At 37.2% G+C, this 26181-nt stretch overlaps 1 protein-coding gene across 5 annotated transcripts in view; it reads left to right on the top strand.

Annotated features, from left to right (window-relative positions):
• The window catches only part of agpat5 (1-acylglycerol-3-phosphate O-acyltransferase 5 (lysophosphatidic acid acyltransferase, epsilon)), a 70251-nt gene that overhangs the window by 12901 nt on the left and 31169 nt on the right, over positions 1-26181 (top strand). For all 5 annotated transcript variants that reach the window (XR_014029034.1, XM_081350502.1, XM_081350500.1 and 2 more), the window contains 3 exons: positions 6202-6292; positions 10137-10298; positions 22233-22356. Coding sequence is in view for 4 of the 5 variants with exons in the window: in XM_081350502.1 (XP_081206628.1) it covers positions 6202-6292; positions 10137-10298; positions 22233-22356 (377 nt within the window). In the remaining variant the exon portion in view is untranslated. The remainder of the gene's footprint in view (positions 1-6201; positions 6293-10136; positions 10299-22232; positions 22357-26181) is intronic.

Genomic DNA, 26181 nt, shown 5'->3' with positions numbered 1-26181 from the left:
TCAAAAGGTTAAGTTACTTTGAACGTGGCGTGGTTGTTGGTGCCAGACGGGCTGGTCTGAGTATTTTAGAACTGATCTACTGGAATTTTCTTGCACAACCATGTCTAGGGTTTACAGAGAATGGTCCAAAAATGAGAAAATATCCTGTGAGCAGTATTTCCATGGTTGAAAATGCCTGGTTGTTGTCAGAGGAGAATGGGCAGACTGCTGATAGAGAGGCAACAGTACCTGAAATAACCACTCGTTACAACTGAGAGATTTAAGGCCCTCACTTCCACACAATTATTTTCCCTCCATGAATTATGTCTTCATCATTAAATCAATTAAACATAGTACAAAACAAGTTTGTAACTGATGCTATGTAAAAAGAGTTTATAGCTAGTGCTAATTTTCAACTCCAGTCCATGGTTGACTGGATGGTTGACACTACAACATTTTCTATTTCATCCTAAAAACGTATCTATAGACACACCATATAAATCACTTACATACACAAACTAGCTATTTACAAATGGGTACATTCCTGTTTCGATTTCATCCAAGACTTAACTCGAGAAGTGAACATTTTAAGCTCAGTCATGGTTTTAAGTTCAGTGGGTAATGAGTTCCACAACTTTGCACTTTTATATGAAAAAAAAGACTGACCGCTAGTAAGCCGCTCTGGATAATAATGAACAATAATGAAACTGTATTGCATACAGATGTGCTTTTTATTTTACTTGCCATATTTTAAACCACATGCCTTGTTTTTGTTTTCTTTAACATTGGTTGGGCTAGATTTACTGCAATAGAAAATACAGTACACAATAAAGTGCAAAATGGATTTCAACATGCTATGGTTGGCACAGATGGGCAGACTCTGAACTCTTATTCCGATGCACCGATGTGAAAATTGTGGCCGATAGTATCCGATACCGATAAAAACCGATATTAATATTGCTGTTATGGCCGATACCGATATCTCTATATAGAAAACAAATTTTAATCATTTTTTTACATTTTTTACTTTAGAAATGACTGATATTGGGCACCTTTACCTGTGTGCAAAATATTTTACACATAGGACACACATGCATTATATTGCATTGCATTGCATATAATGTGTGCTGGTCAACTTGTCTAAATTTAAGAAACCCCTAGAAAACAGAAAAAAAACAGGTGTACAATAAAGATAGGCTACTTAATTTATTATTCCAATATCCAAATATGATACTAAATAGCACAGGGAAAAGGGCTTCTATTTGTGACGTGCTGTCTTTGCGTTTGAACATTGCACATTATAAACAGGACACGCATTAGCTGCATAAATGTTAGCTAATACAAACATATAGAAAACAGTTGACAATGAATAGACAGGAGTCCAATAATAGCATAACGAATCACTTATTCTAAAAATAATATCAAGTATAAGTTAGACGAATCCGACATATAACGAGGGCTGTGTTTAGTGTTAACAGTAAAACGTCCGTCATTTAACGAATTTTAAAAACACGGATAGATAATACAAAATGCTTTCTGACATTTTGACAGAAAAAAAACCCTATAACCCGTATAGCCCGTCAATTTTCATTTTAAAATTATCTTCTCTCTCTGTGTGCGCGCGTCCGTGTTTCGAGAGAGAGAGAGCTCGCGCAGCACTGATACAATAGTAGCCTACGTTTAATCTAAAATGGTAACGGTCGCGGGGCTGAAGCCAACTTGATGTGTTGAATGCTCAGAGCACGTTATAAAACGTATTCTTAAAATACACATTTCTGTTTTAATAAATGCTCATAGTTAATCATATATTGCCTAAAACATAGGTACAAAAATAATCAGTGATACATTTGCGACCCATTAAAAATTAGGGTCGCAATGGCATTTCAAAAGGTCGCATATGCGACCATTTTGGTCGCAGTGTAGTTCCCTGTTCACCCAAAAAGTTTTTACTCACCCTCAATTCATGGTGTGTATGACATTCCTAGGTGTATACACCCTAGGTCAGGGATGGGCAACTTCGGTCCTGGAGGGCCAATGTCCTACAGAGTTTAGCTCCAACCCTAATCAAACACACCTGAACAAGCTAATCAAGGTTCTCAGGATTACTAGAAAGTTACAGGCAGGTGATTTTTTTTTTTTTTCAGGGTTGGAGCTAAACTCTGTAGGACAGTGGCCCTCCAGGACCAAAGTTGCCCATCCCTGCCCTAGGTATATATGACATTCTTCTTTCATACGAATACAATTGGAGTTATTTTTAAAAATGTCCTGGCTCTTCCAAGTTTTATAATGGCAGTGAATTGCTGTTTCTGTTTTGAAGTCCATAAAAGTGCATCTTATCCATCATAAACAAACTCCACACGGCTCCGTGGGGTTAATAAAAGGCCTTCTGAAGCGAAGTGTTTGTGTAAGAAAAATATCCATACTTAAAACTTTATAAAGTAAAATTAGTAGCTTCTAAGTCTAACTAACTAAGTAATAACTTGCATGTAAGTCTAAAGCGCAACTTATGCGAGTAATGTGACGTACTGCTGATATTTACGCTACTTCTGACGTCACAAGTTGAGCTTTGGACGCAAAAGTAGACTGCGTATGGCTGTTTGGCCGGAAGCTAGAATTTTACTTTGTAACATGCAAAACACAAACTCATCGCTTCAGAAGGCCTTTATTAACCCCCTGGAGCCATGTGGAGTTCGTTTATGATGATTTTGCAGACCTTTTACATTCACAGAGAGCTATATTACTCACTTCATGATAGGTAATATTTCAAACAAGTATAATGGGGGTACTTTAACAGATTTATATCAGCCACGTCTTGACAATATTCTGACCAAGATTGACATGATTCGGGTAAAATTAAGAGGGCCATTTCAAAGCATTTTAAAAGTGACCCACTTCCTGCTGCCAATTGGCGGCACTATAACAGCGACTCACAATAGTCGCATCCATGGGTCAACCTTCACAAAACATACTGCTCAAGTTTGTTCTAAATCACTCAATGCATGAAGGATGTATAATAATGCACTTCCTTTTTACCTTTTTTCGCCATAAATTGATTGCCCCACCACGGTGACACCATTTGAGATATCAAAGATCTATTTGCAATTTAGCATCCTCAATGTCTTGGCATTGTTTAACAAGTTTGGAGATGATCACATGAATCCCCTGTAGGATTATTTAAAAGTTCACTGCAATAACCTTGACAAAATTCAAAATGACTAACTTCTTGTATGTACAGTGCTGGTCAGAATAAATTGCTCCCTTGGTAAATATGATCAAAGATCGCTGTAAAAAATGAATCTGCATTGTTAATTAAAAAAAAAATTAAAAAAAAATTAGCAAAAATCTAACCTTTCATTGAAGTAAAAGAATTGAAAGTGGGGGGGAAATCACACTATGAAATAAATGTTTTTCTCCAAAACACGTTGGAAGCAATTATTTGTCCCTTTTTATTAAATACTTTTTGCAATCTCCTTTTTCCAAGATAACTCTTGAGTCTTCTACTATAATGCCTGATGAATTTTGAGAACACCTGACAAGAGATCAGAGACCATTCCTCCATACAGAATCTCTCCAGATCCTTCAGATTCCCAGATCCATGTTGGCACTTCTCTTCAGTTCAGCCCACTCATTTTCTATAGGGTTCAGGTCTGGGGACTGGGATGGCCATTGTAGATGCTTGGTTTTGTGCTCAGTGTAAGAAAAAATGATGTGGACGTCGAAGATCTCAAAAATGAAGTTTATTACAGCATAGCAGTGGCAAGGTACACAAAGCACCTTGGGTTCACTGGCGTCAGAATGAACCCAGAACATCCAAATCTTAAACCTTTTATCCTGTTACAGTTTACAACTCTTAATGTAAATTAAGTTGCCCTTATTGTAACAGCTGTGGTCTGTATGTTAATGAAGTTGAGACACCCCATTGTCTGAGAAGGTTCTCTGTGTCCCACACCCAGTCCCATTCTACTATTGACTACCATTTGCTCAGGATGTGATCAACTCAAATGGTCAAGAAACAATATAACTTGACTGCCTTAATCTCTATGATAATTAAGCCATTTTGGGGATGAGCTCATTCTAAAATATATTTAGGAGTGGAATCTGGGTTTAGGCAGACTACAATTTCTTACATCAGTGACCCATTTTTGTTTTGATGTTTGTTTTTGGATCACTGTCCTGTTGGAAGATCCAAACATGGCCCGTTATAAGATTTCTAGCACAGGTTGTCAGGTTTTGATTTTTTATCTGTTGGTATTTGATCGAATCCATGATGCCATGTATCTGAACAAGATGTCCAGGACCTCTGGCAGACAATTAGGCCTACAGAATTAAAGATACAGCAGAGTATTTCATTTTACACACGGGTACTTTTTTATATCTGTGTGCACCAAACCCATCTTAAGTGTTTGCTGCCAAAAAAGCGATTTTTTTTTTTTTTTTTTTTTTCATCTGACCCCCACTTTCAATTCTTTTATTTCAATATAAGGTTAGATTTTTGCAGTTTTAAAAAAATAAAATATCAAAACGATAAACGATGCAGATTTATTTTTTACAGCCATCTTTGATCATATTTACCAAGGGGGCAAATAATTCTGACCAACACTGTATGTACGAGATGCACACCAAATTGAGTTAAGAGAGCAATAAAGCTATGCACATTTTCAGTGCTTGGTCCCTCATAACAAGTATCCATTTAATCACATTAGCTTTATCTTTTTTTTGTCAATCTAATCCTTGATTTTGCACTTATTTCAGACTCTAAATTAATTTAGATTATAATTTATTAAATAGTTTGGTTTGTGTCTAAATTTTTAACAAAAAGAAAATAATCAAAAAATTGATGATTTAGAAGTTTTTTTTTTTTTTTTTTTTTTTTTACCAGAATGGAGCTACATGGTTGCAGAGAGGGGTTGAATTAATGTTAAATTATTGTTCAATTAATTAGGGGCCAAGCACCGAAGGTGCGGAGGCACCTATTGTACCTGTTCCGGTTCTTATTATTAGGGGCCAAGCACCGAAGGTGCGGAGGCACCTATTGTATCTGTTCCCGTTCTTATTATTATTATTCTTCCGACTAGGGTGTCTATGGCAGCCCATAGAACCGATTGCGGGAAAGTTGTTTTGGTTTGACATTCTGATAGAGGACAGTCCCAACATTAAATACACCAATTTTGGTGTTTCTAAGTCATTCCCTCTAGCGCCACCACCTGTCCAAAGTTTCACTTTTATTTTGTTAATAACTTTTGAACCGTAAGGCCAATCAGCATAATTCTTTTTTCCTCTGATTTCTGAGCTCATGACGATTCGATTGCACCATATGACGTCATTTTCCGTAATTAAAATATGGCCGCCATTTTGAATTTTTCTAAAAACCTACTTATTCGAACTCGTCCTAGACAGTTTGTCCGATTTGCACGAAAATTGAACCAGATCATCTTCAGGCAGTGATGACTAAAAGTTATGGAATTCAAATTGATCCGTCAAACCGTTTTCGATAAATGCTCGAACAAATTTTACGTAGCGCTTGCAAAAACAGTCGTAGGGCTGTATCCCTGCAACGCTTTATCGGATTCAGACCATCACTTCACTCTGACCATATCACATCAGTTTTGTAACTGCGCCACCTATTGGTCGAAAGTGATAATCCATTAAATCATATTTTTATTTACTGTTTCTATGATTTTTTTCAGGCATTTTGCCTAAAATCCTCTTTAAATGTCTTTAATTGCTCATTGTTGCAGTTGGTCTGACACGTCTTGTCATCTTATTCTGCTTGGCCCCGGTAATTGCTGCTTGCAGCTATATTTTATATATTTATTGTTATTTTTGTATTATATAATTTTTGTAAAAAATATGAACGTAACCTTTTTCCAGACAATGAAAAGTGCCCTCTACTTATCTCTGTGCCTGTATGGAATTTTTGGGACTAAAATAGTTTTTTCCCATGACACTATTTGAGCTATCCAGCTGTCTCATAAATGTTCCTGTCATTACTGTTTGTTGGAGCCAAGCCCTTCCTCTTTCTTCATGTGCAAGGGGATAATGGAATTCTGCGTCCCTTTCCCATATTTGATATTCCCGAGTTTTGCATTTTTTCTCTGTGACACAACTGAGTAATGTCTACCTAGAATTGCCCTGTCCCACGACTGTGATAGTCATAATTCACTAAGAGTAGTAAGCGCTGCATTTTTTATGACTCTGTTCCACTTTTTTTTTTCTACACAGATGTATCTTGTCATTTTCCCAGAGGGAACCCGTTACAACCCTGAGCTCAAGAAAGTAATCAGTGACAGTCAGGCTTTTGCCTCTAAAGAAGGTATTGTTTTTCCTCTATTAAGCTGCCCTTCAGATATGAACTCTTTTATATAAATCACAATGGAACAGAAGTAGAAACAGGTATTTTGTACGTACCTCTGTATTGTAATGTATATACAAAATATATTGTTCACAATAAGATCTATAATATGCATTTTAGGGTGAATTTATTAAATGAAAATTAGCAAGAGTGAACACTTTTTTTCAGTTAAAATTTACTTAGAATTCACTTCTATTTGATATTTGAAAACAGAATTATTCGACATATCTGTAGACTTTGAACTGAAACTCAGTGGAATGGCAATTTCAGTTAACTGGTCAATTAATCAGCCATGGCTATAGCCTGACAAGCCAGACCTACATCAAGATGTTTGGTCTGGCAACTCACCATTGGCACGGCTCAATCCGAGGGGCAGGATAAACGGTTGTCTCTCAAAATCCCTCTGCACACAAATAGGATAGCGCTACAACCAATCAGAGCAACGAAGAAGGGTAGTTGCAGGGTTCCCACGGGTCCTTGAAATCCCTGAAAGTTTGTCAATCTGAAAAAATTATTTCAAGGCCCTGGAAAGTTTTTGAAAATAAACATACATAGATACAGGTCCTTGAAAGTGTTTGAATTTATTTTGTGCAAGAAGTTGTCTTGAAAAAAATTCCATATTATTCCCTCTGGTCCACTAATGTTTTATTTCGCCAACACTTCGTGGCCTATGCACACTAGCTTGCTTGATTTTATGTTACTTGCGCGCATTTACGCATTACGTTAAGTGTTTCCCGCGTGAGGTACTTTGTGTTGTATGTTGCCATGATGTTCATGCGTGCACAAAACTACTATGATGGAACCTCAGCGTTTGTTGTTGGACACCACATGTGTGTCCCCTCATTAAGTCCTTGAATTTGAGGGTATTGGACCTGGAAAGTCCTTGAAAGGTCCTTGAATTTGAAGTTAACCAAGGTGTTGGGAACCTGTAGTTGGTATATTAAACTTTTGCCGTATCCAGTCAGCAAAACTCTGAACACATCTTCCTTTTTAAAAAATGACTTAAGTGCCGTTCTTTGCTCTTTTCTCAAAGAAAAGCTTAACTCCAAGTCCTCCAGAGTTGCGGCCAAAGCCGATTCGAAAGACCGCTGTTCGCCAGCAGCAGCAGCCATTCTTTGTTTTCAAGTCACCGGAGAGTTGCTAGACCACACTGGCTGCAAAATAAATTTTGCTGCCGCTAGGGTGCGTCTAGATTTCTAGGCTGCCATGGCTGCATTTCTCAAAGAATCTTAAAGGGATAGTTTACCCATAAATGAAGATTGTCATTGTTTACTCACCGTCATGTTATTCCAAATCAAGACTATCCAGGGTTTCCCATACATTCATTAATTTGTGGCGGCCCGCCACATATCAACGCTGACCGCCACGGATTGATTCAGATTTTTTAACTATTTAATATGGGTAAAATTGTATTTTATTCGCGCTGCTTGCTCCCCCTCTCTCTCACAAACTGACTATGGAGGCACGACTAGCCCCTCCTTCTCTTACCGCACGATCTGAATCAAAACATGAGCATTTAGAGGGCGGATTGTTGCCGGTGCTTAATGCTTATTCCCCCAGCGAAGATTCCAGAATCAATCCGGAGTTGAATGGTTAGTATAATGAACACTGTTGCTCAACATAACTCTGAGAAGTTGTCTAGATGTTAAGCGCGGTCGCGTTTCATTACAGATTCGCGCAAAACTTTTGCGATTTTTTTTTTTCTAAATATCAATTAACAACTATTGCGAAATGACGGCGTTTCCATTAACCGATGTTATGCGACTAAAACGTAATTTGTTCCTCTCGCGATCAGTCATTCCAAAAATCATTGCAACGGACGTTGGTAGGTTCATATCACAGCCACCAGACTAGACATTATATTATTATTATCTCCAGGTTAAGGTTGGTGTGTGTTGGTTTTTGTCCACCTCAATCTCCAGGTGTGCGTGTGTGTGTCTGAGTCTGTGTGTGTCCACCTCCAGGTCCAGTTTGGTGTGTGTGTGTGAGCCTGTGTGTGTCTGAGTCTGTGTTTGGGTCTGAGTGTGTGTCTGTGTGTGTGAGTCTTTTTGAATGTGTGAGCCTGTGTTTGAGTGTGTGAGCCTGTGTTTGAGTGTGTCAGTAAGTTTGTGAGTGTGTGTGTGTGTGTGTGTGTGTGTGTGTGTGTGTGTGTGTGTGTGTGTGTGTGTGTGTGTGTGTGTGTGTGTGTGTGTGTGTGTGTGTGTGTGTGTGTGTGTGTGTGTGTGTGTGTGTGTGTGTGTGTGTGTGTGTGTGTGTGTGTGTGTGTGTGTGTGTGTGTGTGTCCAGTTCCAGGTTTGTGTGTGAGCAAAATTTGCAACAAAAAGTCTGTGGAGCAGTCATAGCATAGAAAGTGTAGCAATGGCAAAGTCTTTAAGTTATCTGACACTAAGTGTTGGCAATGGGAATGTGTACTTGTCAATAAAAATATATGATATATAAACATTTTTATATATATATATATATATATATATATATATATATATATATATATATATATATATATATATATATATATATATATATATATATATAAACTTAATCAACCCCCCCCCCCCCCCATCCCCGGGCCCCAAACACCACACCACCGCAAATCGAATCTAATTCTGTGGGAAACACTGCTATCGTTCATCTTCAGAAAACAAATGAATATATTTTTTATATTCTCTCATCATTTTGTCCATCCATTGAAAACCCATGCAACCAAAACTTTCTTGCAAAAATAGTACAAAAAGACATAAAGGAAAATTTTTCATTTATCCCTTTAAAGCCCCGTTCACACTGCCAGCGACTTTGTCGCTGTATGTCGCTAGTCTCTGTACTGTGAAGTCGCTTGTGGGCGTTCGTAGTGCTGTCGCTCTAATGTGACTGGTAGACTGCACGTCTGGCCATATCTATACAAAATACCATCACAAGTGATATATACAACTATATTGTACAAAAGAAACAGTGTTCTGTTGGGAGAGTACTTTTATATTACCACAAGCAGTGTTCAGTGGATTAAATCATTTAGCCTACTGGATTAACGATCGATCAATCAACAGATTAACTCATACTCTCATAAATTACTAAAACGTCATTCGAATTTGACAAATAATAAATTTTCTTGTCCCTAATAGTCAACATAATGCAGGGGAAACTGTAAAATGAACTGCAGCAGTGCTAAACTTGCATCATAATTACAACACTCGAACTAAATGTGTGAATTAAACTCACTGATACTGTCGACAGTTTCTTTTCCATGCATCATTTTATTATATCCATGTATGTGGTTACAGTCAAATCATATATAACAGTAAAATCGCCCTCAAACTCTTCTGTCTTGCCTGCACTCGAGACCGTGACGTGAGCTGAGCTCCACTGAAAGTCTTCTTTCCTATTGGTTGTCGCTCGCGAAAATCGCTTCTCATTTGCATAAAGTTGAAATTTCTGAACTTTTGTCGCGCGTCTCGTGTCGGTTGACACGCCCACATTCTGTCGCCAACAGTCACTGTCGCTCGTGTCGCCGGAAGTCGCCAGCGCTCCATTGAAATTAATGGGATCATGTCGCTTTGTCGCTGCGTGTCGCTGGCGGTGTGAACGGGGCTTAAGCCTACAGTAAGTATATCATAGAGACAGTCGGTGACATTTGTTTTTACTTTGTACTTGGGCAGCCTTTCCCAAAAGCATTGTAAGCCTAACACTATATATCGTCTATCACTAATAAATAGCTCACATTTCTAGATGTTGTCCCCATATACTAGATCACTAACTCCACTAACTCAAACTAAATTTACTTGTAATAGTCATGTTGTCTTGCCTGTTGCAGGACTTTCTGTGCTGAAGCACATTTTAACACCAAGAATGAAAGCGTCACACGTTGCCATTGAGACTATGAAGGAACATCTGGATGCTGTCTATGACATAACTGTTGCATATGAGGGAACTCTCACAGCAGACGGCCAGAGACTTCCAGCTCCTACAATGCCAGGTTTGTTGTTATTGTAATACATTGAGTTTGCAAGCAACTGAAACTAACAGAGGAAATATGGTGGACACACAGTGTTATACCACTGATTGAGTGCTGGTAAAATACAGATATGTGAATTTCCTGTCACTTCCTGTAAACAGTGAGTGTTGCAACATGTTGTTCTTCATTGGTATAGGTTCTCAAAAACACTAAAGCAACAGAAAACATCCTGTAGAAAACATCCTGTTTTTCACAGGAATAAACAGTAGCAACATTTAGATAGTTGTCAGGATATTGTGTCTACATCCTTTATGAAAAAAAAAAACTTTTTCTTTTGAGACAATGGTAAGCAATAGGGTTGTCACGATACAATAGTTTCAGTAGTTGATGCCAACCAGTAACATTTGGCAATTCTCAATTAGCTTGTTTAGTCTGTCACGCATCACTGTTTCTGGGTGCAAGCTCTCTGTCAGATCCCACAAGCAAACACAACAAATAGTGCTAATATACACTCACAGTGTTATAATACTACTAAAATATTAACCTTGATATTAACCTATATTTCCATACTGAATCTCTCGGTCGAGACGGTTTAATTTTTTTAATGAATCGTTAAAATATTGGTGTCCAGGACGATGTGAGCACAGAGACTGTAGGGAATTTTTAAAAGGTTAGCTTGAAGGTCTGCTATAAATGAGCTCATAAACTGCTGTTGATATAGTATTCTCACTTGAAATGAAGTAGAGACTTGGACCTTAAAACAGTGTTCATTACATCATCATATGCAAGTATTACTGTAATTCATTTAGTTAATAAACAATCATTCAACAACACATGTGGTAAAGGCAGAACACATGTGGTAAAGGCAGAAAATATCAAAAACTTTCAACTAAATATTACACTGAGGGTGTAATGTCCAACCCCTTTCCAGTTGGTGGCGAGTTTGCCACACGTGAACACCCAGTTTAAATCGATGCGGACCAGGAGGGATATTTGAGTTCAGTCAGACACAGAGCGGCGATAGAGGTCAGTTCGTTTAATGTTTTTCGTTAATTGTATTTTGTAATATATTGCGTTGTTCATACGTGCTTGTTCAGGCACAAAAGGTCATGTTAGTGGGGAGGACATTCATCTGCTTGTTGAACATGAAAATTGGCGCACAGTCTCTGGTCAAGCCACCTCATTTATATTCCGCTTTATAAAATGCAGATTGTTTCAAAGGAGCTTTACAGTGATAAGAGGAAATTAATGCAACAGATTATTTTGGCTGTAGAGTAGCTTTAGAAGTGAGTCACTGTCCAGCTTAAGTAAGTTTTTGATTGATTAATTTCCATTGTAAAAAATAAAATGTGCGAGGCCATGTAGTCTTTCTTAACAAAGTGACATCGCCAAGAACTTGTCTGGCATGCATAATACAGCGTTTTAGCCGTTTCTGTTAATCCATGTGAATGGGAATCATTTTGGAAAAAAAAACTTTTGTCGTGAAGAAAAACAACTTTTGTTGTGTCGATGAGGCCTTTGCGAGGGAAAGTCTAGTTGAAACGGTCTTTGCTGACTCTTAAGGGCTGCGTTGTCGTCGTGTCCAGGCACATGTCCTTCATCTGATTTGGATATGGCCAGGTTCCGGCTGACTAGGGAAAACCTCGGGATAAACATAGAAACTAATATTAGCATAGATGCCATTCTTCTTATGATGTAATGAGTGCATCAGGTGTTATGGGAAGTGTTCCCGGTTCCGGTTGACCTAATTTATGCTGCCTAACAGTAATGATTTGAATAATAGAAATTGATAATGTGTTGTGTTTGCCAGGTTAAAGAGAGCGTGTCTGCATCCCGAACAATGCTAGGAAGACTATTCCAGAGTTTAGGTGCTAAATAGGAAAAGGATACTCCCCACAGTCGTTTTGAGATCGTAGTAGACATGAAGGACTATAATGCGTTAATAGCTCGCTCAAGTCAAGTCATCCTCATTTATATAGCGCTTTTAACAATGTAGATTGTTTCAAAGCAGCTTTACAGAGACAAACGTGTAATTTAGGGTAACAGACATTGTTTTGGCTTTATAGCGGTTCTTTAATAAAGTTACAGTATTTTCCAGCTAAAGTTAGTTTTGATTGATTTGCTTCCGTCGCAACGATCATTTGTTATTAAATTAGGGGCCGCTAAGACGACACCATTCTCTCTACATAGACTTTAAACGCGAACCTGTGATAAACGCTGATGGCGTTCACATGTGCATTAAGAATTGGTTCTATAGTTATGTGCGTTTGAATATATGTGCGCAGGTTTGGAATTCCCTACAGTACTTTGTTTAGGCTTGCTAAACAAAGTACTGGTCTTTCCTTATAAATTTTGATACAGAATTTTATTTTATTTGGTCACTTCGGGGTAGGTACGCGAAACGAATTTTCCCGACAATGCTTTATCTGTAGAGTGGTAAAGGGATCCTCGATAGGGAGAGACTAGTTGGCACTTCAGCACTGCGTTGTCATCGGGTCCAGGCGAAGGTCCTTCGTCAGGTTCTTTCAACAAAGACACTAAAATTAGCGTAGATGCCATTCTTCTTATGATGTAACGAGTACATCAGGATTTATGGGAAGTGTTCCCGGTTCCAGTTGACCTTATCTATGCAGCCTAACATTGGATTATAGAAGTATAATGTGTTATGTGTATGCTAGGTCAAAGAGATGTGTTTTTAATCTAGCTTTGAACTGAGTGTGTCTGCTTCCCGGACAATGGTAGGAAGAAGAGTTTTGGTGCTAAATAGGAAAAGGATCTACCGCCAGCAGTCGATTTTGATATTCTAGGTATTATCAACTTGCCGGAATTTTGAGATCGCAATAGACGTGGAGGACTATAATGCGTTAAGAGATCGCTCAAGTACTGCGGAGCTAAACCATTTAGTGCTTTGTAAGTAATCAGCAATATTTTAAAATTTATGCGATGTTTAATAGGGAGCCAGTGCAGTGTTGACAGAACCTGGCTAATATAGTCATACTTCCTGGTTCTGGTAAGAACTCGAGCTGCTGCGTTCTGGACCAGCTGTAGTTTGTTTATTAAGCGTGCAGGACAACCACCCAGTAGAGCATTACAATAATCTAGCCTTTAGGTCATGAACGCATGAACTAATTGTTCCGCATTTTTCATTGAGAGCATTTGGCGTAATTTAGATATATTTTTAAGATGGAAAAATGTGGTTTTACAGATACTAGACACGTGACTTTAAAATGAAAGATTGGTATCAAAGAGCACACCCAGGTTCCTAACCGATGACGAAGACTTAACAGAGCAGCCATCAAGTGTTAGACAGTATTCTAGATTATTACGGGGGAAGTTTTTTGTCCAATAATTAGAATCTCTGTTTTTTTTTGTTTTTTTTTAAATTTAGTAGTAGGAAATCACTAGTCATCCAATTTTTTATATCAGCTATGCATTCCGTTAATTTTGTGAATTGGTAAGTTTCGTCTGGGCGTGAAGAAATCTAGAGCTGAGTATCATCGGCATAACAGTGAAAACTAATGCCATGCTTCCTAATGATATCTCCTAATGGTGGCATGAACAGAGTGAACCGCAGTGGTCCTAGTACTGAGCCTTGTGGTACGCCATACTGAACTTGTGATTGATAAGACATCTGCTACAAACTGATAACGGTCAGATAAGTATGATTTAAACCATGCTAATGCAATTCCACTAATGCCAACATAATTTTCGAGTCTATTTAAAAGAATTTTGTGGTCGATAGTGTCAAATGCAGCACTTAGATCGAGTAACACTAATAGTGAGATACAACCACGATCGGATGATAGGAGCAAATCATTTGTGACTCTGATGAGAGCTGTCTCAGTACTATGGTATGGTCTAAATCCTGACTGGAATCCTGACTATCTTTGACAGAAAAGTTAGATTCGAGATCGGCCTGTAATTGACTAATTCTGACTGATCAAGTTGCGTTTTTTTAACAAGCGGTTTAATCATAGCCAGCTTAAAAGTTTTTGGTACATATCCTAGTGACAAAGATGAATTAATGATATTAAGAAGAGGATCTATGACCTCTGGAAGCATCTCTTTCAGTAGCTTAGTCGGTATAGGGTCTAACATACATGTTGTCGATTTAGATGATTTAACGAGTTTACTAAATTCTTCCTCTCCTATAGCAACAAATGAATAAAAAATGTCTTCAAGGAGACTACAATGCACTGCCTGGTGCGATACTGTAGTAGACGGTTGCATAGTTATAATTTTCTCCCTGATATTATCAATCTTGTTTAGTAAAGAAGTTCATAAAATCATTACTGCTGTGCTGCTTGGAAACATCTGGGGTTGAAGATTTATTTCTCGTTAGTTTAGCCACAATTTCGAAAAAATACCAAGGGTTTTGTTTATTTTCTTCTAGATCTAGCAGCTTTTAAGGCCTTTCTGTATGCAATCGAACTGTCTTTCCATGAAATGCAAAATACCTCTAGTTTTGTTTTCTTCCAGCAACGCTCCATTTTTCTGGCTGCTCTCTTAAGGGCCTGAGTGTGCTCGTACCACGGCGTTGGACTATTTTCTTTAATCTTCTTTAAGCGCAGCGGAGCAACTGTGTCTAAAGTGCTGGAAAAGAGAGAGTTAGGAGTTTCTGTCGCAATATCTAGTTCTTCTAAGCTATCCGGGATGCTGAGATGATGAAACTGATTAGGAAGATTATTGATAAAGCAATCTTTAGTGGCAGAAGTGATAGGTCTAACATATTTGTAACACGGAGTTGGCTTTGCAGCCTTGGCTAAATGAAGTTTACACGAGACTAAATAATGATCTGAGATGTCATCGCTCTGCTGCAGAATTTCAACGGCATCAACATTTATTACATGTGATAATATTAGATCTAGAGTATGATTTCGAGAATGAGTAGGTCCTGACATGTGTTGTCTAACTCCAATAGATTTCAGAATGTCTTTAAATGCCAATGCATCTTTTTCGTTATCTACATGTATATTAAAATCACCAACAATTAGGACTTTATCTGCAGCCAGTACTAACTCTGATAGAAAATCAGCAAATTCTTTGATAAATTCTGTATGGTGCCCTGGTGGCCTGTATACAGTAGCCAGCACAAATGTTAAACGTGATTTATCATTTACACTAGATAATGTTACATTTAGCAACAACACTTCAAAAGAATTATATTTAAAACAAGACTTCTCAGTAATTCTGAAGATATTACTATAAATTACAGCAACACCTCCCCCTTTGCCTTTCAGACGAGGTTCATGTTTATAACAGTAATCTTGCGGGGTGGACTCATTTAAAGTAATATAATTGTCTGGTTTAAGCCAGGTTTCTGTCAAACACAGCACATCTAGGTTATAGTCTGTTATCATATCATTAACAATAAGTGCTTTTGAAGTAAGGGATCGAATATTCAGCAACCCGAGCTTTATCATTTGTTCATCCGTATTATATCTGTTTTTTATTTGTTGAACATCAATTACATTTTTACCCTTGAATGGGTTTAGGAGTTTTTTGTATGTCCTAATTCGGGGAACGGACATAGTCTCTATATGATGATATCTAGGTGAAAGAGGCTCTATGTGATGGGAAAAAAATTAATAAGCTTGAGATTAATGATATTATAATTGATGATCAAAAAGAAACTCAGAATGAAATTTGCCTTTTCTATCGTAACCTTTATAAATCTATCTTATAAAAAGGCGGATTGTGATTCTGTATTTGAAAATATTAAAGATATCCAAAAACTAAATGATGGTGACAAATACCTAACTGATGAAAAGTCGACTTAAGTGGAAATTGATTTGGCATTAAAACAAAGATAATTAGTAGATTAGAGTAATTGGAGACCAATATCTCTGTTCCTTTTATACACGGTGTTCAAAATTATTATGTAAGTGACATATCAGTATGATTTCAGTACAATAAACATTTAGATTTTAGTTTTTCAAAGAAACATCTAGACCATCCACTGTAGTACAGCATTCGTCATTGAATAAAACTGTTTAAAAATGAGTCTTCATGTATTTCTACACCCACTATAAACATTTCTCTTTGTGATCTTTGGTTAGAGGTGGCTGAAATGGAACTTTACGTGCGTAAAGTTGCATTTCAGCCACCTCTAACCAAAGATCACAAAGAGAACTGCCAGCATGGAGAGATTCTTTAGACTCACGAGACACAAGCAGCTTCAAATACCTGTTTGCTGTTTAGACATAAAGTCATAATTGAAAAAAATATCAAACACTGTGGATCATAAATTCCATATCTCTGTTAGCCTCCTTTTTGGAGAAGAGAAGATGAGTATCCTTAACTGAACAGAGCTTTTCACACTTACTTGTTCTGTTAAACTGAAAAGAGAAAAATACTGTTTGGAAATTATTGTTAAAATGTATAGACATTTTAAGATAGAAATCATTTACCTGTTGAGAGTATGTTGACAGTCTTGTATAGTTGAGCTCCAGAAAATCAGTAATGAGGTGGCTTTGACAGCTACAGATTTGAAAAACAAAAAGGTGGGAATAAAGAATCCTAAACTCTAACACAAAGAACCATTTCAGCATATAAATGGTTCTTCAGGACGATACGGTTCTAAATAGAACTGTTACTGCGTGTAAAGAACCTTTAAAGGGGTCATCGGATGCAAAATTCACTTTTATGTGGTGTTTGCATATAAATGCGTCTTTGCAGTGTGTTGACACAACCACCATACAATGAGAAAAAAAAATGTTTAGAGTACTTTTATAATTAAAATTTTGCGTGGAATCATACAAGGTTGTCCAATTTCTTAAAAATTGTTTATACTGTGCTCTTAAATGCTAGCTTACTTAATTGTCAACCATTCTCAATTAAAAGGAATAACCATTTTTGATTTTGAGTATCGAATTAGTCAATTTGCTGATGACACAGTAATTTTTTTTAAAAGACAAATCTATAATTGAGAGAGCCTTGAACATTATTTCAGTTTTTTCAAGAGCATTGGGCCTTTTAAAAAAAGTGAACTGTCTATTCGTTTGAGGAAAGTATAGAATCCATTCTGGTTAAATCTGAAGTGAAATAACTTGGTTTAATAATATCTAAAGATTCAAATACAAGAGTACTAGTAATGAAAATGAAAAATAAAATACAAATCTCTTAATCACTGGCTTCATCTGTCTATTATGTGCAGAATCCTTTTGACCAAAGCAGAAGGCATATTTAAGCTAATTTATCCATATAATTCTAATTCTATGTTTCTCCTCAACTGATTAAAAAGGTTAACTCTGTAATGTTTCATTTTATATGGAAAAACAAAACTCATTATATTGGAAAAACCCCAGATGATTAAAGACTTTAAAAATTGAGATCTGAAAGCCACTGAATTTGAATCAATGATTGGTGTACTCAAACTTAATTAGATAAAATCATATTTAACACAGCCTAATTCAATATGGTTTCATATACCAAAGTGTGTATTCAAGAGGTTTGGAAGATTAGAATTTTTGCTTAAATGTGATTTTGAGATTTCTTAATTGCCTATTAAGCTTTCACATTTCCACAAGCAGAAATTTCACTACTGGAAAATATTTACCCACAAATTCACACCTCATGGCTCCACCCTGTGGAATAATAGGACCATTACAATAAATAGGAAGACATTATTCAAACAAGTGTTTTGAGAAAAAAAGTTTTGTATGTTGTTGATTTGATAGATGAAGATGGCCAATTTATTCAATATAATTCATTCATGGATAAATTTGTGATAAAATGTTCCTTTAGAGAATTTAACCCTCTACGACAGGGCTATTCAATTAGTTTCATTCGAGGGCCGCATTATCAAATCGAAAAGTTGAGGTGGGCCGGTGGGTTGGTTTGGGGGTTTATCTTATTTATTGAAACATAACAGTTTCAATAAATAAGCTAAAGTAACCCTAAAGAAGTGTGGTATTTGGAAATGTGGTACCCAACAGTATGCAAATATATAAAACCATAATAAATAAAAACTTGATAATTTACAGCTGTGTACAACTATTTTCCTTGGAACAAATAAATTATTTATACAAACTTATAGCTGTTGGTGAGAAATAATAATTATTTTATTTATAATTGTTATGCTTAAATGAAAATATTCTGACAGTGAGACTTGTTAACCACAGGCTCCCACTGTATAAAAAATGCCTAAACACAAGTTAAAAACTATACGCACCTTTACAAAGAAACTGACATAATTTCATAACAAGCATTAAATATATATTCCTCTACCCACCTAATAAAACTAATGCAATATAAATCACTATATTTACTATTATACTATATAATATTGTAGTATATATTTACTATATTTATTTATTACTACATAGTATTCAATATAAATATTGCACATTTCTGCCAAACCATGGTAAATTACTACAGTACATTCATGGTAAATGTTTGTAAGGGTGATTAGGGGATTTAAAGTCTTCTAATTTCGTTCATGCCACAGTGTTTCTCCTGCTTTCCTCATCAGTCTTGTTGGGAATGTTGAGGCTGTTTCATCCGATTTAATACTAATTAAATCATCGAGTGATTTGTGGTTTGTAACAGAAATGTTTCTGTCGAACTGAAACGCTTCCACTGGTTGTCGCAACGCTGTTTAATATTAGTGTGTCCGGGACCGGGAGTAAACGCAACTCCGCGCTGGGCCGTGTTTAAACAACTAGTGAAACAACTGAAAACATCGCTATTTGTTGTAACTGTACTGAACGAGAAACCGCTTCAGATGATTCAGTGACGGAGCGGTCCGAATGAATCCGAATAGTTTTAGACCGTTATGCAAGCGCGTTTAGAAAGAATCGAACCAAAAGAATGATTCATTCACGAATGATTGGTAGCCTATCGCTGGTTCAGTCGACATAAATTCGGGACACATATAATAACTGCTGAAATATTCACACGTAAAACGTTTCTCAGGTCAATCGGAGCGAAAAGAGGAGGAGGGAGGTTGGTGCCGTCGGGCCGCATGGAGATGATTGGCGGGCCGCATGTGGCCCGCGGGCCGCCAATTGAATAGCCCTGCTCTACGACATCTATTTCGCCTATGTATTCAAGACTGCCTTTGAGAAATTGGATAATCACACCGGAGTCACTCTTTTGACTAGGAATGATGGAAATTTCTTCAGCCTATCCCGAGCAGCTGCAGACTCTGCTTGACTGTTTCTCAAGCTCATGTGATGTTTTTGGGCTCTCAATCATCTTGAAAAAATCTATGACAGTCACAAGCTGCCAACATGCATTGCTTTCAGTTAAATAATATAGAACTTGATGATGTGGGAAAGTTCAATTATCTTGGATCTACCATGACCCATAAATACCACCCTAGACAATGAGATTTTGGTCTTGTTGGGGAAAGTGGCCTCTACTTTTGGATGTCTGACAAAACGTGTATGGCGGAATAAGCATCTATCTGTCTGCACTAAAGTAAAAGTGTATGTGGCATGTGTTCTGAGCGTCCTGTTGTATGGCGCTGAATGCTGGACTACCTACAGGCAACGAGAGTCGGCTAAGTGCCTTCCATACTAGATGCCTCAGGTTTATAATCGGTAAGACCTGGAGGGATAAAATGTCAAATAAAGATTGGTTCAAAGTGACAAATGTGAACCTCTTTCTTTCTTTCCTCCCGCCTAAAATTTATTTGCCTTAGATGGGCTGGACATGTCACCAGAATCCCCCCCTCCCACGCAATTCTACAATGTGCTCAAGAGAACATGAAAGAACGTCGCCGGGAATCCAACCAACAAACATGAACTATGCTAGCCACTATATTTCTGTATCCTATTGTCACCTGCATTGTCGCTTGCGACAGAAGCATGCCAATCATTAGAGAATTTAATAGTGTGTGGAATCCTTTCTTAGAGCAATCCCTCTTTCATTAAAACAACTAATACAAAACACTCTTACATATTCAAAATGTATTTGTTAAATTGCACGAGTTGATAAACAGTGCAACAACAAAGTAATTGGAAATGTACTAAAATGTAAATTATTCTGCAATTTCAACACACCAGCAAAAGTAAACATTTTTAATAATGAAACATTTAGAAACAAATACTGTTCTTATCTTAAATGGCCAATTGTACCTAAAATGAAGGACATTCAGTTTAGAATCATCAATGATGTTTATCCTGCTGTTGAAATTTTATGGAAAAAAATCTGTTTTGAAGTAAATTTTTGTGGATTCTGCTCAGAAGAGCCTAAAACCATTAAAAAAAAAAAAAAAAAATCTTGCCGTCACATTGCAGTTGTGGCAGGATCTTTACAGATGTCTAAATAGTGGTACGGAAATTCCTTCACTAAAATTTGGTTTATGTAGATGGTCTCTCAAAGATATCATTGATGTTAAACGTTATTATTACTATGGGAAAATATTGTATATATAAAAGCAAATGGAATAACAGTAAACCCTCTTTTAGCTTGTTTTAAAAATGAATATCTAAAAATGATTTATCATCCATAAAATATTTCTCCAAAGATAATCAATCCCTTGGTGAATTGTATGAAGTCATGTTTGAGTCTCTTTCCTTCTAAGATTTTGTACATAATTCAATGTTATTTTATTTTCTAAAAGAAATTCTACTTGCAAACCCCCTTAAGTGTTTGAAGATTATGCTTTTCGTTATTGTACTAAATATGCTATTGTTTGTTTTATACACATGAACCTTTTTAAACATAGGGCTATATGCACATATATACGAATGAATATTTAATTGCATGTTATTTGTTATTTTCACATGCATATTGTTCCCTACTTGAGTTTGTAAATTAATATTGTTCAATAAAAAAAATTAAATCTGACACACGCATCAGATTTGTTGGCCAGTAGAACTGGGCAAAGACTTAGAAATGGGCATGTATGAGGGGCTCAGTACCTTTTGACTTAAGCGGGGGGGTTAGTTTTACCTAGAGTCACCAAACTCTGTACATAATATATTGTTCTCATTAAGCAGACAGCTTTCTAGCTCGGACCAACAGGAAGTCATAATGTGATTTTTATTTTTTATTTTCTATAAAGCTCTGAATTTTTAACTACTGCTCCAAAGGGCATCATACGATTCACACCAAACTTTCTCTACATGATGCCAGTATTATTTTTACCCGATTAATAAAGTTTTTTAATCTAATCTAATATATTGAAGATTTTTGAACAGGTAATGGATATCTTGAACGGTGTTGCCATGGTGAGGGATTAAAATAATAACAAAAAAAAGGGAAACTGGAACAGTCTCATCTTCAAAGTAGTACATTTTACACCATTTATTTCTGTATAACAAAAATACTATTAAAAAGTAAAATATATATATTTTTATAATTAATGCATTATGTGCAAGTTAAAAAATTAAAACATCCGAAGCGTGCACATGGAAATCCACATCTCAGACAATGTGTGAATATTACATTGAGTTCACTTTCAAATCTACTTTCAAACGGTCAAGAAAAACAACACTTGTACACAGTATCAGTACATTGGATCTGTGCATTTTTCTTTTTCTAATTTTTTTTTAATTAATTAACAAGACAAAAAAAAAACAACTATCCCTGTTCTTGACTGAATAACTTTTGTAACTTTTTAATTTGGATTAATCTTTATTTAATTTATACAGGGAAGATTATATGCAGTGTTATGTTACATTTGATTACTTTATTCAATTTCTGGACCTGAAAATACTGTTACAGTACATGAAAAACCTGAGAAGTACTGTTTATTTGGATCTTTGCTCTATTGTATTCATTTGTGCTATTTCTTGTAGTTTGAATATTTGTTCTTATTTTCCTTGACAGTGGTCAACTGTAGTCCTGAACATGGCGCATACCAAACCGTACCGAAATTATGACCCTAAAACTGTGATACAACCCGAACCAAACATATTCTGTTTGTTTGTCTTCTGTCTGATGGTTGTAATATTCTGTTTGTTGTCTGCCTTTGTTTCTCTAATTCAGTTTCTCTGTGTACAGAGTTCCTGTGCAAGGAATGCCCCAGGGTGCACATCCACTTCAACCGTGTGGACATAAGGGAAATTCCTGCAGAGCCCATCTTCTTCCGCAGGTGGCTACATGAAAGATTTGAAATCAAAGACAAGTGAGTATCCAAAACAGCCCCTAGTCCATCACAGTCACCAGCTACATAACTGAACACTTATTTATTTTGTTTATGGTATGCTGACAATCACTGATCACAGGCAGGGTTCCCAATATCATAGAAAACTTGGAAAGGTCCTGGAAATTCATTGGTCAGAAAAAGTGTTTGGGAGGTTATTTTGAAACTGTAGCTTGTAAGAGTTACAGCTAAAAGATAGGTTAGGTTGGAAGGTCTAAATCCCTTAGATAGCTTAGGTTGGAAGGTCTAAATCCCTTCCAACCTAAGTAATTAACATTTCTGTTGCATATTTCTTTCAAATATGTCTTATAACATGGATTGTCTGATAGTCCCAGTTTCTTATCAGATAGTCTGTAGTGACTATCCTTAATCAAGTTGTCCCGTTAGTCACTTGGGTCTGCTGAGGGGTTAGACGCTTCCTTTGTCTTAAAAATCCATCGTTACCAAGGCCTCGTCAGTGAAATGTGACCCAATTCCGATTTTTCGCTCACATGTGACACAGATCGGATGTGTCCTATGACAGTGTAAACAGGAAAAAAACGCATGCATTCGGATATTTCCAGATCGGTTTCAGGCCTCATTCATATGTGGAAATAAATCAGATATAAATCAGATATGTGCTAATGCGACTGTCATGTAAACAGGCGGATTGGATTTTCTGAGGCATTAGGCTATCTCTGCAGTTTAATGACGAGAGCAACTCCGACACGCATCTGCAAAGGGACGGATGGCCCGACAAAACATTGACACAACATATCAAAGGAATGTGGACAAACATTGACACAACATATCAAAAGTTGGCTTGCTCATTCTAAAGTTTTGTACCCACTGCTCTTAAAGCTCTTGTTTGCCAAACTTCACATAGGCTATATCGCAAAGCTTGCATCAAGCATATTTCATGTTCGTCCATCTGTTCAAGAACCCATTTTAAGCATGCGCAATGTTTCAGATAGTATGGCAAGTGTAAACACATGAAGCGGATATGGGTCACAATTGAAAGAAGATCGAAGAAATCAGATAGAGGTAATAAATCAGAATTGGGCATCAAGACCTGCAGTTTAAATAAGGCCCAAGTTGCATGTGCTTTTCTTGTTGTTTATTATAAAACTTGATTACATAAAATAAACTGAGGAAATAAACGGATGTAAACTGAGAAAAGGTCATGCAAACTTAATGAAATCAAAACAACTTTTGCTGGCAAACAAACAAGGCAAGGTCTAAAGACCATGTGCTCCGGCAGGCCACACTCCTGCAAGCCACGCTTAGGCCTTTAAAGGGACACTTCACCCATTTGCATTAAGCTTTGCATTGTTAGAAACCCAGTCATACTATTGAATGGTCGTGCAACACTCTCTCATTTTCCCCTGAGACGGGAGAAATCTGTTATTTACCTCTTACACTTCCTCCTACAATGACGCAAAAATCGTCATTTTGCGTCATTGTAGGAGGAAGTGTTAGAGGGGGGGATTTCTGTTAAGACTACAGACACTAGTTTCTCATCTTTCCCAGGGTGGGGCGCGCTCACGCTACAGACCTATTACAGATCATTGGGTGGGACTTTACTCTCTGAAACTGAAAGCAATATCCTCCATCTTGTTTGAAGCTAAGCTAACAGGCGCTGTGGAGACAGATGTAAAGTTATGACAATAGCGGAGGAGAGTGCTCAATATGATATAGAAGAAGAGGATTTCGGAAGTCTGATGCTTGAATCAGGTGTTTGTGGCTACCTTTACAAGCCGCATTATAGCGAAGAGCAGCCGAGGCAGAAGACCTGCCTGCCGCGGACGAGGAGCCCGGACTGGCTCGAGTTAGGGCGGACTGGTGGCGCCGGTGATCTCACAATGCAGCTACGAACCGCTACGAACACAGAGATAGAGTCCGTCTGCGGCAAAGAATTTCAACGATGACAATTTCTCCTGGACGAAATCTCTGAATCAGACGAGGACACGGACGTTTGTGTTGAGAACTAGTTTCGCACCGCATATGTTCTGACTGAACATCCAGGTACCATGCAATAATTCACCTTTTCGAAAGAAATACAAACGAGGAGTAATGCACTATATGAGTTCGCCAACTAACTAGACATTTTGTGTGAATGTGAAATGAATTTCAAGCTCTGGTAGTAGCTAGCCTTGTAGACGGAAGAGTGATTTCTCTTATAGGCAGATATGCGCTTTCTGGATTAGTGGGAGTGGCTTGCGGAGCTGTGCAATGTGGTGCATTGTGGGAGTTGTTGTCTTTCATACAAATGCGTTCTGAAGTTATTTTTTGTCTTTTCTCGGTCACGAAGGCACCAAATTCAAAAATTATTTTACATTTCGACTACATATATGACCCACTTTAAATAAAAAACAATGTTCAAATGGGTGAAATGACCCTTTAAGCTTTTCCTGTCCTGCAGAGGGTGCACTTCTCAAGAAACAAAGATTAACACAATTATCCTTCAAATAAGGCAAATAAATGGCTTCTTCATAGTCCACAAAAACAATGTACTGGAAAAAAAAGAAATTGTTTATAGAGGCTTTGTGTGTCAGATCCAGTGTCATATTTACGCTCCTTTAAAACTGCAGAGAAACGCTTACAGGAATGGGAAAGAAGGTTCAATAGGACTTTATTCATCTGTATTGTGCAATACTGTACATCAAGTTCAGTAAAAAAAAAACAAAAAAAAAACAAAGGCTTACCTTTGCAAGTTAATAGCACATTACACTGTGTATCATGTCATTACTAAATGCAACCAAATTGTCAAGAAAAGCTTACCCAAATTGGGCAGAGTCAAGTCACCTTTACTTATGTAGCACTTTATAAAATGCCGAAAGTTTCAAAGGGGCTTTACAGTGATAACAGAAAGTATGCATTTTGGCTGTGGTTCAGCTGAAGTCAGTTCAGAGTTGGTTCAGTTCTGTTGTAAAGATCTTCAATTATTAAATTAGTTCATTTCATCTATAAAGCAGTTATGCAAAAAATTGTCATCGTCCAGCTCAGTTCAGTTCTTATACAACCGCGTCAGATCAGTAATATTGTTGAATATTAAGTGTCCCTGTGGTAGATTTTTCCTCTACACACCTGACTTAAGTTTACGTGGGGCGTCTACAGTCGACCCTTTATAAAATTATACTCTGGTGAATTCACATCTGACCTTATTGGTTGACGCTTTAGAGTAGCTATTCTGACCGCATAAAATGCCTAAGAATTAAAGTTACCTGACCACAATCTAACCCCGCCTAAGAGTTTCACACTGAGACGAACGATGTCTCGTTCCTTTTTGAACACTATCACTTGAGAATAAGGTCTCTAGTGTTCCACTAACCTGCTGTGCAGCATTAACTAGACAGACTCCAGACAATGCCTTCAAATGTTGTTTAATCACGGCCGGAGGATCTGACTAATTTCAGAGAGAATCCCATCAACAAAAAGAATACAACAGTTTTTCTAGAATAGGAGCATGGAAAAGGTAATTTTCCTACAATATGATTGGTTCTTCAAATGCATAATTCAGCAAACCCTTCTATTACTAGGTGTGTTACTTGTATTACTGTGCGGAGGACCTAAACTCTACTGTAGTGTTTCTCAACAGTGGCGGTACGGGGGCGTTCAGGTGTTCTTGGGGGCCGTTCACGAGTTTACATCAAAGATCCAGGCAAGACAAGATTAAAAATGTAATTACTTGCAAAATAATTGCCTGCCCTACATCATTCTAAAATCTGCCAGTTTAATGTGACATGTAAGCTATGTATTGTTTCTTTTGCAACAACTATTATTTTTCCAGTCATAGAATGACTAGAATCCAGTGCTGACAAGAATCAG

Source organism: Scardinius erythrophthalmus (genome assembly GCF_964197995.2).
Source record: "Scardinius erythrophthalmus genome assembly, chromosome: 21".
NCBI classification, from domain to species: domain Eukaryota; kingdom Metazoa; phylum Chordata; class Actinopteri; order Cypriniformes; family Leuciscidae; genus Scardinius; species Scardinius erythrophthalmus.
This window is presented reverse-complemented; position numbering and strand designations above follow the sequence as displayed.